General features: G+C 38.0%; 1 protein-coding gene across 2 annotated transcripts in view; it reads right to left on the reverse strand.

Moving 5' to 3' along the window:
• The window catches only part of TEKT4 (tektin 4), a 62,853-nt gene that overhangs the window by 17,832 nt on the left and 30,295 nt on the right, over window positions 1-14,726 (reverse strand). For both annotated transcript variants that reach the window (XM_036739728.1, XM_036739729.1), the window contains exons 2-3: window positions 9,799-9,869; window positions 5,582-5,725 (exon numbers count right to left, since the gene is read on the reverse strand). In XM_036739728.1, the coding sequence (XP_036595623.1) occupies window positions 5,582-5,725; window positions 9,799-9,869 (215 nt within the window). The remainder of the gene's footprint in view (window positions 1-5,581; window positions 5,726-9,798; window positions 9,870-14,726) is intronic.

The raw sequence follows: 14,726 nt of genomic DNA on the forward strand, positions 1-14,726 counted from the left end.
TGTTGCTGAGAAGAGCAAAGTCTGTCAGGGTTAGTCCTCACAGAATCCATATATCTGTGGTTGTGTATAATGTTCTCCTGGCTGTGCTCTGATCACTCAGCATTATGTCGTGTAGGTTTTTCCAGGTTGTTATGAAGTCCATATCATCCCCATTTCTTATAGCACAATAGTATTCCATTACCTTCATATACCACAGCTTGTTCAGCCATTCCCCAATTGATAGGCATCCCTTTGATTTCCAATTCTTAGCTATCACAAAAAGAGCTGCTATAAATATTTTTGTACATATGGGTCCTTTTCTCACTTGTGTGGTCTCTTTGGGATACAACCCTAGAGGTGGTATTGCTGGGTCAAAGGGTATGAACATTTTTATAGCCCTTTGGGCATAGTTCCAAATTGCTCTCCAAAATGGCTGGATCAGTTCACAACTCCAGCAGCAATATAACAATGTTCCAATTTTCCCACATCCTCTCCAGCATTTATCATTTTCCTGTTTTGTTATTTTAGCCAATCTGACAGGAGAGAGATGGTATCTAAGAGTTGTTTTAATTTGCATTTCTCTAATCAGTAGTGATTTCTAGCATTTTTTCATATGCCTACAGATATCTTTAATTTCTTCCTCTGAAAACTGTCTGTTCATATCTTTGACCATTTCTCAATTGGGGAATGACTTGTATTCCTATGTATTTGGTTCAGTTCCCTGTATATTTTGGAAATGAGGCCTTTATCAGTGACACTAGTTGTAAAGATTTTCTCCCAATTTTCTGCCTCCCTCCTAATTTTTGTTGCATTGACTTTTTTGTACAAAAACATTTCAATTTAACATAATCAAAATTATCCATTTTGCATTTTGTAATGCTCTCTATCTCTTGTTGGGTCATGAATTCTTTTCTTTTCCATAAATCTGACAGATAAATTATTCCTTGCTCTCCCAAACTGCTTATAGTTTCAGCCTTTATTCCTAAACCATGAACCCATTTTGACTTTATTTTGGCATATGGTGTAAGATATTGGTCTAAGCCGAGTTTCTGCCCTACCATTTTCCAATTTTCCCAGCAGTTTTTGTGAAAGAGTGAATGCTTAGCCCAGAAGCTGGAATGGCTTATATTCTTATAAATTTGACTCAGTTCTCTATATATTTGAGAAATGAGACCTTTGTCAGAGAAATTTGCTATGAAGATTGTTTCCCAGTTTTCTGCTTTCCTTTTTATCTTGGTTGCATTTGTTTTGTTTGTATAAAAGCTTTTTAATTTAATATAATCAAAATGATCTATTTGCATTTATTTTTCATTAATTCCTTTAATATTCTTGACCTTTTGTTCTTCCAGATGAATTTTGTTATTTTTTTCTAGCTCTACAAAATAATTTTTGGTAGTTTGGTGTGGCACTGAATAGGTATATTAATTTAGGCAGAATTGTCATTTTTGTTATATTAGTTCAGCCTACCCATGAGCAATTGATATTTTTCCAATTGTTTAGATTTGCTTTATTTGTGTGAAAAGTGTTTTGCAATTGTGTTCATGTAGTTTCTGGGTTTGCCTTGGCTGGTAGACTCCTAAGTATTTTATATTGTTTACAATTATTTTAAATGGAATTTCTCTATCTCTTGCTGCTGGGCTTCATTGGTTGTATAAAGAAATGCTGATGATTTATGTGGGTTTATCTTCTATCCTGCAACTTTGCTAAAGTTGTTAATTATTTCATTTAATTTTTTTAGTTCATGCTCTAGGGTTCTCTAAGTATACCATCATATCATCATCTGCAAAGAATGAGTTTTATTTCTTCATTACCTATTCTAATTCTTTCAATTTCTTCATCTTCTATTATTACCATAGCTAACATTTCTAGTATTATATTGAATAATAGTGGTGATAATGGTCATCTTTGCTTCACTCCTGATGTTATTGGGAAGGCTCCTAACATCTCCATTACAGACAATGCTTACTGATAGTTTTAGACAAATACTGCTTATCATTTTGAAGAATACTCCCTTTATTCCTGTTCTCTCTAGTTGTTTTTTTTTAAATAGGAATGGGTGCTATATTTTGTCAAAAGCTTTTTCAGCATCTATTGAGATAATCATATGATTTCTGTTAGTTCTGTTATTGATATAATCAATTATATTAATAATTTTCTTAATATTGAGCCAACCAGCATTCTTGGTATAAATCCCACCTGGTCATAATATATAATCCTTGTGATATATTGCTGTAATTGTCTTGCTGGTATTTTGTTCAAATTTTTGCATCAACATTCATTGGGAAAATTGGTCTATAATTTTCTTTCTCTGTTTTAGCTCTTCCTGTTTTAGGTGTGAGCACCATATTTGTATCATAAAAGGAATTCAGTAGGACTCCACCTATTTTTCCAAATAGTTTATGTAGTATTGGAATTAATTGTTCTTTTAATGTTCAGCAGAATTCACTCATGAACTGTATTGGGGATCCTCGAAGAGTTTGGCTTTTGTTTCCTTTGATTAATTCAGTTTATTTCATTGAGTCTTACTAGGTCCTAAGCCCCAGGCCCAAACCCCAATTAGATGCTAAACCTATGTGGGTGTGAATTGGTAACTAATGTGGGGCCCCGGGTGGGGCTAACTAAGGGATTAGTTATAATTAGATAACTGATTAGACCTTTGCTCCTAAGTTTTCCCCAAACCCCTAATTTCTAGGTGCTAGGCCTATGTGGGTGTGAAGCTCCCAGTGTCCTAAGGAGAGGTGCTAACTTCAGAGCCAATCATAGCAGCCTAAGTTCTGGTCATTCAGATGACGTTTGATGACATCTGAAATGGTATAAGAAGAGAAGACAGAGCCATTTGCTCAGGGCTCTCACTCTTGGTGGCACACTGATGTGGAGACTCCGGGCAGCTGTAGCTAAGTGCCTTCCAGCTCGTAAACCTGGATGCTGGGACTTTGTTAAACTCTGGTAACTATGTATTGGGATTTGAATCAGACAAGGTCTGTCTGTCGCTGTTTGTACTTCGTTTGTATTTTGCTCTGAATTTCAGAGTGCTGGTTTTTTCCCCTGAACTAAGTGAATGATGTCTGCATGCTGGATTAAAGTAAGCTTGTCAAGCCCTTAACGTTGCTTTCCTTAGTAAAGCAGATCAAAAGAACCTGGGCTTTTGCAGCGTGCTGGTAGCGTGCTTGTTGTTGGACTTGTGTTGGTTTTTCACCCCCACAACAGCTGCTAGCCAGAGTTAAAACATGAACCAATCTGGCCCTGGGGATTTTTTCCAAGGGAGTTCACTTATGACTTGTTCACTTTCTTTTTCTAAGGTAGGGTTATTTAGGCATTCTATTTACTGATCTCTTAATCTAGGTAATTTATATTTTTGTAAGTATTCATCCATTTCACTCAGATTGACAGACTTATTGGTATGTAACTTGGCAAAATTGTATCTAATGATTGTTTTAATTTCTTCTTTATTTTTGATACTAGATATTTGGTTTTCTTCTTTCTTCTTTTAAATCAAGTTAGCCAAAGGCTTATCTATCTCATTGTGGTTTTTCATAAAACTAGCTCCTAGATTCATTTATTAGCTCAATAGTTTTTTTTTATTTTAAATCTTATTCATCTCATCTTTGATTTTTAGGATTTCCAATTGGGTGCTAATTATAATTTTCTCTTTTTCTTGTTTTATTTTAGTTGCATGGCCAGTTCATTGGTCTGTTCTTTTTCCATTTTGTTGATGTAAGAATTTAGAAAAACAAAATTTCCTCTAAGTACTGCTTTTGCTGCATCCCATACATTTTGGTATGTTATCTCATTGTTGGCATAGTCTCTGTAATGAAATTATTGTTTCTATGACTTGTTCTTTGATCCACTTATTCTTGAGGATTAGATTATTTAGTTTCCAAGTAATTTTTAAGCTGTATTTCCACTGCCCTTTGTCAAAAGTAATTTTTATTGCATTATGATCTGAAAAAATATATTTACTATTTCTGCCATTTTACATTTGATTTTGAGGTCTTTATGACCTTTTAGATGGTCAGTTTTTGTGTAGGTGTCATGTGCTGCTGAGAAAAAGGTATATTCCTTTCTGTTCCCACTCAGTTTTCTCCAAAGGCTTGTCATATCTAACTTTTCTAATATTCTATTTACCTCCTTAGTTTCTTTCTTGTTTATTTTTTGGTTGTATATATTGAGTTCTTAGAGGGGATAGTTGAGTTCCCCTACTAGTATAGTTTTGCTCTCTATTTCATCCTGTAAGTCACTTAACTTCTCTTTTCAGAATTTGGTTGCTATACCACTTAGTGCATATATGTTTAGTATTGATATCTCTTCCTCATCTATGGTGCCTTTAGGCAAGATTTAGTTTCCTTCTTTATCTCTTTTAATTAGATTTAGTTTTGCTTTTAATCTGTCTGAGATGAGGATTGCTACCCATTTTTTTTTTACTTTAGCTGAAGCACAATAGATTTTGCTCCAATCCCTCACCTTTATTCTGTGTAACTCTCTGCTTCAAGTGTATTTTTTGTAAATGACATACTGTAGAATTCTGGTTTTTGATCCATTCTGGTATCTGCTTCCATTTTACAGGAGAGTTCATCCCATTCACATTCACAGTCATGATTAGTATTTCCTTCCATCCTATTCTTCCTCCTGTTTGTCCTCTTTCTCCTTTAACCCTTTTCCTCCTCACCAGTGTTTTTATTCTGTCTACCACCTCCCCTGATCTCCCCTCCCTTCTGTCAGTTCCCATATTCTCCCCTTCTTGAGCTCCTCCCCTCCACTTCCCTGTCAGGTAAGAGATTTCTATATTCAAATGATTATGTGTATTATTCCCTCTTTGAGCCAATGTCAATGAGAGTAAGGTTCAAGTGATGCTCATTGCCTACCCTCCCATTTTTCCCTGCACTGTAATACATCCTTAGCAACTCTTCATGTTCCAGGATTTGTTCTGGGTTATTTGGTTTTTTGGTTATTTGGAGATGAATATGGGAAAGCTATGGCAATTTACTGCTTACTCCACCATCTTGGCTCCCAGAAGTCTGTGAGTTTATCCTTTACATAGTAGACATATAGTAAATGCTTCATAAATGCTTTTTCCATTGATTCAAGGTTTTTGCATGTGTGTTTGGAGAAGTATTATGATAAGAGATGTGGTTTAGGAAGATTACTCTGACTATGGGACGGTATGAGAGGGAGGGAATAGAAGCATGGAAATCAGATAGGAGGCATTTAAAACATGGTACAGAGAGAGGAGATGAGTCTTTTGACTGGGTATATGATGGAGGGATAGTGATGTTAGAAAGAGGATGCATACATACTCCTACTATATCACATATTCAATATGGACCCCATTTGAAACCAATGCTACTGTGAATTTCCAGGGCATCAGGTACGCTCACATTCAAACATGAGCTTAAGAATTCATTCCAGAGCTAAATGGAATTAAATAATAGGTTATACTAGGAACTTCCCTACTCTACTGGTCTGAATAAGAAGTGCAACCATCCAGGCTATTTCTCCCCCCTCCCCAACTGGTACCACTGTGCCTGATATATTAACATTCACAGAAAATGATGGCCCTGAGGCCTGTTCAGATGAGGTATCATATAAGCAAAGGGGTCCTGACCTGTCATCACACTTGCATGAATGAGGGTGGAACTGAATGCAGGTGCTTTGGTTGTTGTAACAGGCACACATTTCATCAATGTTGTAGGTCTCGACCTTATCTGACCAGTCAAATTCACAGATTTCCTTGTGTTCTCTGTTTAGCCTAAAAGGAAAGGAAGAGGAACATTGGTGGAAAGAAATTCAAATTTATCAAAATTTAAGTTTATTACATAGAAGCTGAGTGGAAGAGGCTGAAGGAACCTGAAAGATCCCCATCCTAGATTGCTGAAAAAGAATAAATGCAGTGTAGTGAAGGGAATGCTGAATGTGGAATGTTGAACTCATGTCCAGGTTCAAGATCTGGCTCTGAAAATTACTAGCTGTGGGACCTTGAGTAATGTCCTTCTTCTCTCTGGTCTTCAATTTCTACATTTATAAAATAATAAGGTTGGACTAGATACTCTTTAAAGGACCCTCCAGCCCAGACATTTCATATTCTATTTCAAAGACCTTTTGTAGGTCTGTTGTTTTGCTATTCTGTGAATCTCAGAATGACCAGCAGAGGGCAAAGGATAGCCCACAAGTGTCAGTATTTTACCAGCCCAAGATATTCTGTGGCTCGTTGATGATAGGAAACCAGAGCCCAAAGTGGCCCACCTGCCATATGGATAACCAAATGTTAGCTGCAACTGCTAATGTCTCAATGTGCAGCCTTGGGTGGGTTGCCTCACTTATCTGCACCTCCGTCTGGTTCTACATAAATGTTTTTTTTTTTACATAAATGGGTTGTTAGGATGGTCAAGAAAATGATTCAACTCCAAATCAGCTAACTGGGTGGCTAGTGTAGCTACATCCCATGTGACTTCCTTACTGGGTAACTTTCTTAATCCTTGCTCCCTGAAGCAAATATGCACCATTCACTACCCCAACTTCTAAACCCAGAGAAGACTGAAGTTTGTCTTCAGTGATATCCTATTCTCACCATCCTGGGTACTTCTTCTTCCTCCAGAGTCCTCACATTCTCTATTTCTCCTTTCTATCATTCAAACTTATTTTTAGACATTTCATTTACTCACAGGTGACAGAGATCAGGGCACCTTAAAACTATAGGATAGCATAAGACCAATGAGCTGTAAGTCAGGAGAACTAAATTATATGACATTAGACAAGACGTTTTATTTGGGAACCTTAGTTTTACGATCTGTATTTCTGTGGCTTACTTCACAGGTTATAGGGCTTATGTAGGTTATATAGATTTGTATGGTGTTAGAGTTGAAATGGATCTGGGAGACATCCTAGTCCAAAACAGCTCATTTTATAGATGAGAAAAGGAAGTCTCCCCCCGCCAAAAAAATTGAGGCATGTGGCATAGATCCAATGAGATACTGAAATTGCTTTCATACTCAAGCCTCTTAGGTGTGGGGTTATACATTTAGGTAAAATGGATGGTTGGGTACCAATCTACAAGTTGGAAAGGTCCGTTTTTAAATAAAGAAGTATCTCTCTTACCACTTCCAATCTCTGATCCTGTCCTAGTTATACCATGTGAATGAATGATGATTCTGCCTGAGTGTAAGGTACCTCCCTGAATAGAAAGGACAACGAAAATTCTAAAGTGTCTTAGTGTAATTTGGGCAGTGTGGGCTTTGGCTTTACCTGAATGTATCATTTTTTTGTTGTTGCTGTTGTTATTATCTCCAGGGTAGATATTCCCCTAAGTAAGTCAAAGTGCACTCCCTCAATACAGAGAACCATCATGATTTCCTGTGGCCAAATTGCTCACCACCTGGTGGCTGACCTTCTTAGTGATGAATTTCTCTGCACTTAGCCAGGATGGTCCTTGGATAATGGGCACACAGCCTGTTGCTAACCCTTACTTAAAACCTTTCTTCCCTAGTAGGAGCTTGCACTATAGTGATAGGGCCTTTGAGAACCCAGGGCTACCACCATACCTGACACTGGAGGCTTTAACTGAAGGTACATAATACTAGTTTAGGAGATCACTGAGGGCCAGGGTTGAAAGTGTTAACTATGGGCCAAAAATAAAATGAGGAATTCTGGGGCAAAACGAGTTGAGAAGGTGGCAGTGACACAGAAGCCATACTGACCCATGGACCGAGAAGACAGATCCTTTCCTTCCTTTCCTCTACCAACCTATGCCAACTCATTACCCTGATTCCATCACCCAGAGCTCATCTCCCCTTATAGTATCATAGTTTTCGAATCAGAAGAGACATCTAATCAAAGAATCACAAAATTTCAGAACTGGAAAGGATCAGAATTCATTTATTCCAAGCCTTCATTTTACATATGAGGAAACAGGTTCATAAAGGTTAAGTGCCTTGCCCAATGTCACAAAAGTAGTAAGTATCAGAGGTGAGATTTGAACCATGGTCTTCTAGACTCTAATTTCAACACTATACTATGCCATTTATAATGCTGATAGAAGGCCATATGACTCAAAGCATAAGGAAAATGATCTCTGGACCAACATGGAAAGGAAGCATACCTTCCAGGAGAGGAAGTCCTCCTTCCCCCATTTGCCAGCACCTGACAGTCCTGCTGTCATTACAGTTCTGAGCCATGAGTTCTGGAATCCTAGACTTAGATAAGAGATCCAATGAGGTCATCTGTTCTAATGTTCTAATTCGGGGTATGACAATAAATAATTATGTCCCTTGGGGAAGAATATGGCATATGGAAAAGAATTGGACTTAAATCTAGGAATTCAGACCTAGCTCTCCTATTTACTAGCTCTGTGACCATTACTTGTCAATCTCTCTGAGTCTCATTCCTCATCTATAAATATCAATAATGATACATGTATTATTTACTTAACAGGTAGTGAAAAGTGCATTGTAGTTTGGAAGTACTCATTTGAATTATTAATATTAATGTAATTATTCTTTCATCAGTGAATACACAGTTGAGCTCCAGTTGCTGGGTGTGGCCAAGCAAAGGCTGGATAGAAGCCATCTGTCTGGGACAGTGTAAAAGAAATTTCTACGTAGGGTTACGAGTTTTGGCCAGATGACCTCTGGGGGGCCCTTCCAGTTTTGAGACCCTAGAATCCTATGAAAATGTTGGTCATGTGAACCTGAACATTCCAGAGGGATGTCTATCTCCTATTGCCCACCAGGTGTCAGTATCAACCAAGAAATGAAAAGAACATAGGCTTGCATATCCTTGTTGGACATAGTGGGTTTGCTTCAAATTTCAGCGAGTGTGTATATAATGCATGTATATGCATATGTGTGCATGTCAACATGCATTTGGTATAATATTAACTATGTGACCACACATTTGTTGTAAATATCATGTGATTTGCATACAAACGTGTGTGTGTGTGTGTGTGTGTGACACATAGTTGATATTGCAGGTCCATGGCCACTTGAGAGAAAACCATGATGGAAAGGGGAAAATATTGGATTTAAAATCAGTCCTGGCTCTGTTGCCACTTGAAAGCACTAGAACCTTCCTCTCTCTCTAGTTTTCTCATCTGTAAAATGGAAATAATATTTTTTTTTGCCTAATAGGAACCTTGAATTCAAATTTGGAACAGGCCTTAGAAATCTAGTAAAACCACCTCATTTTATAAATAAGGAGACAAACCTAGAGAAGATAAATAATTTTCCCAAGGTTACAATGGTAGGAAGAAGCAGTCAGAATTTGAACCCAGGTCTTCAGACAAAGTTGTTGTAAAATACTAGATGCAAAACTCCAATGTTCTATGACTACTACAGTAGGGAGGGTAGTGGTGCTAAGACTACCAGGTCTTTTGTTCAGTCTGGCACTATAACTACCCCAACTCTGAATTTCCTATGGGTATTCTTTAAATCATCAAAAAAAATCCCAAGGGGCTAGTCTTTTACTCCCATCCGCTGATAAACAACCAGCTTCCTATCCTCCAAATATATAAACAACACACTTTTACATTTAATCTGAATTTTTAACATTTTCTCCACAACTTTCTTAAGTCTAGATAATCCACCAAACATAAAGCACACCCTAATTTGTACCTATTTCTTACGAGTAAAGGCTTGCACCAGAAATTTAACAACTGGCTGTCAGATCTGGTACCAGCTGGCTGCCACACAACACATCCCTTTGATGATTCATGCATGAAACGTGGCTGCTTTTTCTTTTGAGGAAAGGCTAATAAAACCCCAAGTGACCCAAGGCTGCTTCTAAGGGAATGGTCAGCAACACAAGGATGTTGGATGGAAGGTGCCTTACCTGATCTGATTAACAGCTTGCATGAGAGTCCTTTTCAGAAGTTCTTGAATATTTCGGATGAGTTCAGCTTCCTGAGTTTAAAAAATAAAAAAATAAGGCGTAGTACTACAATCCTGCCTGATCCCAGGCTTCTTGTTTTTATAAATCACAAGATTTACAGTGGACTTTAGAGATTATTGGGGCAGCTAGGTGGCAGAATGGATAGAGCATTGCGCTTGGAATCAGGAAGACTCATTTTTGTGAGTTCAAATCCAGCCTCAGACACTTCCTAGCGGTGTGACCTTGGGCAAGCCACTTACTCCTGTTTGCCTCAGTTTCTTCATCTGTACAATGAGGTGGAGAAGAAAATGACAAACCACTCCAGTATCTCTGCCAGGAAAACCCCAAATGGACTCAAGTGGAATTGGACATGACTGAACAACAAATAAAGATGATCTAATCCAGTTCTTTCATTTTACACACAAGAAAATCAGAAGCCGAAACAAGAGTTCCCAAAGGTCGTACATGGAGTAAGTAGCAGAGTCAAGACTCAAAATTAGGTTCTCTGACCCCAAATCTCTTGATCCTCCCACTACTTACACCCCTCTTGGAGAGCACTTGGGAAGAGGGGGAGGGAGGGAGGAAAGAAGGCCAAACATATAGGACAGCATCCTGTGAAGTACTCTGTCCCCTGTAATAGGCTTCATTTCTCTTCCTTTTCAAAGAATGATGTCAAGAAAATCACTTCTAAGATTTGAAATTGAATATCTTGAGACTATTAAACCATAATTAAAATGTGAAGCAATTCAATAGGCACTGATCAGCAAATTGAGCCATAAATGATGAGTTTGTTAAACATGTCGGGGGGAAATGGAGGTTTTAAATGAGCCCATTCTTCTTCCATCATTAATAATGCACCATCCGTCTGGCATTATATGAAGATCAATTGTCATCACCATTATGTTTATGATGCTATTATTTTGTACATCAGTGTCACTCATCCCTGCTCCTCTATTTAGTCTTCTGATTTGTGTTTTAAAAAGAGGACAGAATCCGTCCTACTAGGAATCAGCATTGGTTGCTGCATGATTGTAAAGTGATGTGACCCCAGAATTTGGAGTCAAAATATTTGAATTCAAATTCCAATTTTTCTGCTAACTTCATGTGTGACCTTAGGCAGATCATTTCCTTTGAGTCTCAGTTTCTTAACTGTAGAGGAGTGATAATAATGTTTGCCCCATAGGAAACGAATTCTTAAACAAAGGATAAAGACAATTAGAAAAGAGAAAAGAAATAGTTTTGGTTACATGGAATTGGAAAGCTTCTGCATAAACAAAATGAATGTGTCTAGTAAACACATGCATAGATGTATATATATGTATACATATATATACACATATTAAGAAGGGAATTGCTCACCTGGGAAAATGTTTTATGTCAAATATCTCTGATAAGGGTGATATCCAAGATATACAGTTGTTGTTGAGTCATGCCTGACTCTTCATGACCCCTGATTTGGAGTTTTCTTGGCATTTCCTTCCCCAGTTCATTTTACAGATGAGAGACTGAGGCCCAGAGCCACACAACTGGTAAGTGCCTGAGGCTAGATTTGAACTCATGAAGAGAATTCTTCCTGACTCCAGTCCCAGCCCTCTATCCACTGTGTCACCTAGCTACCCAAGATATATAAGCAAATAACAAAAATATATAAAGCCAAAACACCAAAACAGAAGTAGTCAAAGAACATTAACAAACAATTCTCAAAAGAAACATAGGCTATTAATATCCATGTGAGGGAGCCCTCTCAATCATTAGTCAGAGAAATGCAAATTGAAAGAACCCCGAAGTTTACTTTATAAATTGCAAATTGGCTAAGATGACAAAAGATAGGGATAGTCAGTGTTGGAGGGTTGTAGGAATATAGGCACATTAGAATATTTTTATTGAAGGTCTGAATTAGTAGAACATTCTGGAGAGTAATTTGGAACTATACAAATAAATTGTCAAATATCCATACGCTTTGATTATACTGCTATACGTGTACCCTGAGGAAGTCACTAACCAAAAGCATAGGCTCTCTATGTACCACTTTTCGTGGTAGTAATTAATGTGAATCAAGGTAGTTACCAATCATTGAGCTAAAAATGAGAATAACAAGCTACAGGACACTCTAAAATGAATGTTGAGAAATTAGAAAGAAGAAATCTGAGCCCCAAAGAAAAGATAGGAAAACATAACTCTCCCAATTCCTTTTGAAAGGTGGTGGGTCTATGGGTATGGAACATCGCATTCAGTACTAGACTTGTAATATATTGATTGGTTTTGCTGATATTCTCTTCCTCTTTTTTTTTAAATCTTTGTTATAGAGGATAGCTCTTTGGGAAGGGGGATACAGTGGAGAAGTGATGAAAAACCAAAGCTATCAATCAAAAATATTTTTAAATGTGAAAGAAAATGACATATCCCACAGGGTTGTTGGGCAGAAAGTGTTTTGTAAATGATAAAACTTCTATAAATGTGAGCTGTTCTTTGCTTTTGGATATATTTGTTACCAAAGATTGAGGGAGCTGTCCCATGCTAGGCAGCTAGGTGGTGCAAGGGATAGAGCTAACATTTGTAAAGGTACTTTGCAAATGGTTGTTACTATGATAATTGTTGTACTAAATGCTTTCACAGATTCCATCTCATACCAATGGCAGGGGGATGAATGACTGAGGATGTCAGATGTACCCCACTCTTCTCTAGGCACTCTTCTCTAGGGATGGGAACCAAAAGCATACTCAGCTGATGCAATTCAGATAAGTAGTAGGAGGCTGGGTCTGAGATCGTGACTTACTGCTTGGTTTCCCACACTGGTATCTGCTGTGTTTATGGACTTAGGAGTCAAATAAGACAAATGCCTATGAGCATCTCTCACACCACAGTGGTGATAAAAGGGAAAAAAGACCCAGGACTGGTACAATGGATGCCCCTCATGTTAATCCATGCTTCGTCCCCTCAACCAATCTCTCCCCTCTGAGCACTCCTCTACCTCATACCATAGTGTCCGTTTCCATTGCTTCTCATCCAAAATTCTCTGTCACCTTTATTGTGCCCACATTGATGTAATTCTCTTCATCTGTCCCTATTCATTACTGAAAGTAGCCTAACTTCTCTGGCTTTTGGTTTTCTGCTTTAAAAAATGCAGAAGTTCAATATCACATAGCTATAGCACTCTTTGCTCCCTGAATCCAGTGATTCTATGATCCCCACTTCAATGAACCAATTAACAAGCATTTATGAGTATCTACCATGGGTCAGGCACTGTATTATGCACTAGGGATACAAATGCAAGTGTGTTCTTGCCCATGTAGCCTGATAGTAGTAGAGTAAGTTGAAGCGACAAGGACAACAAAGGGAGGATAACCCAAAAAGGGGGGATTTTTTAAAAAGTTAAATTAGTGAAAAGAGGAAGATCAAAGTAAGGACAGGACTGCTGGTTGGGGTGGATAAGATAATGATTACTGATAGCAGTCAGAACACAGAATTACAGAATCACCTGATTCTTTTTTCTTCTTCTGTTTTTTCTGCTAAAGATATACCTTGAATGAAAAAAAAAAACACAAGATCTAATTGGGGGTTGTTGAAACACAAGACAAATAGGGGACATAGTAAGAGATCTGTGAGCTGCCATTAATGAAGTTCAAGTTGCTAACTCCAAGTGTTCACTATATATCCTCGGGTGCTGAAACACTGGCAGATGTGGTCACTGAACCCCATCAATGATTTTTAAAGGATTGTGGAAAACAGGAGACATGCACAGGCCTGGAGAATAGAATGTTGTTCCAGATTTCATAAAAGGAAACAGACTATATAGGCCCAGTGATGTTGGCTTTGATTCCTGGCAAAATTCTAGAATCCATTATTGAAGAGATAAATCAATGAACATCCAGAAAAGAAAGCAGTGTTCTCATCAAGAACTGGTCATTCCAGACTAACCTCATTTCTTTTTTTTGGTGGTGTAATTGTAGAGAGTCAGCTCAGATGTCAGAGAAGCAATTGAGAAAGTCTCTAGTACTGTCCTTGTCAAAAGAATAACTGGGTCCAAAGCACAGTCTTTAACGGTTTGATGACAACTTAGAAGGCAGTCTTGTAGGGCTGACCTGAAGATCTGTTCTTGGTTCTGTGCTTCTTATTACTTCTTATCGGTGATTTAGACAATGGCATAGAAGCTATCCTTATCAAATTTGCTAAGAGAATTGGCTATCTTATTGAATCAAACACAATCATGACAAGCTAGCTCATTAGGCTTAATCTAAAAAGTTAAGGTGAGGAAGAGCTAAATGTAAAGTCTTGCATTTGGGTGCAAAACCTCTGAATCCAAGATGGTGAAGGCCTAGCTAGATAGCAATTCATCTGTAAAGAATCTGGAGATGTTGCAAGTTCAATATAAGCCGTTGGTTTGATATGGCAGCTAAGAAATGTTCTTAGATTGCATAAGGGAAGCTTAGTGGTTATGATAGGGATACATTTAATAGTCCCTTTGTGCTCTGGTCAGACCACATCTGGAGCCTTGGGCTCCTTTTGGGATGTTGCATTTTTGGAGGCAATCCAGCTTGCTCTCAACTGGAGAACATCCAGAAGAGGGCCACCAGAAGGGTGAAAAGTTATAAGATCATGAAGATGAATTGAAGGAATTAAGGATGTTTAGAGTGGAGAAGAGAAGACTTAGAGGAGAACTAGATGTGTAGATCCAGCATTTATAAAGTGTTTACTATACATCGGTCTCTGTTAAACACTGGGGATCCATATACAAGCAAATGAGGTAGTCTCTGCCCTCAAGTTCCTAATATTCTAATCTAGAAAGGCGATGCTTAAAGGAGGGGAGGCAAGGGGGGAAGGTCTTTCTCAGTGGCATCGGCATCTAGACCCCAGAAAGATAAAGCAGAATCAACCTATTTGAACTTAGG

This window comes from Trichosurus vulpecula, chromosome 9 (genome assembly GCF_011100635.1).
Source record: "Trichosurus vulpecula isolate mTriVul1 chromosome 9, mTriVul1.pri, whole genome shotgun sequence".
Lineage (NCBI taxonomy): Eukaryota > Metazoa > Chordata > Mammalia > Diprotodontia > Phalangeridae > Trichosurus > Trichosurus vulpecula.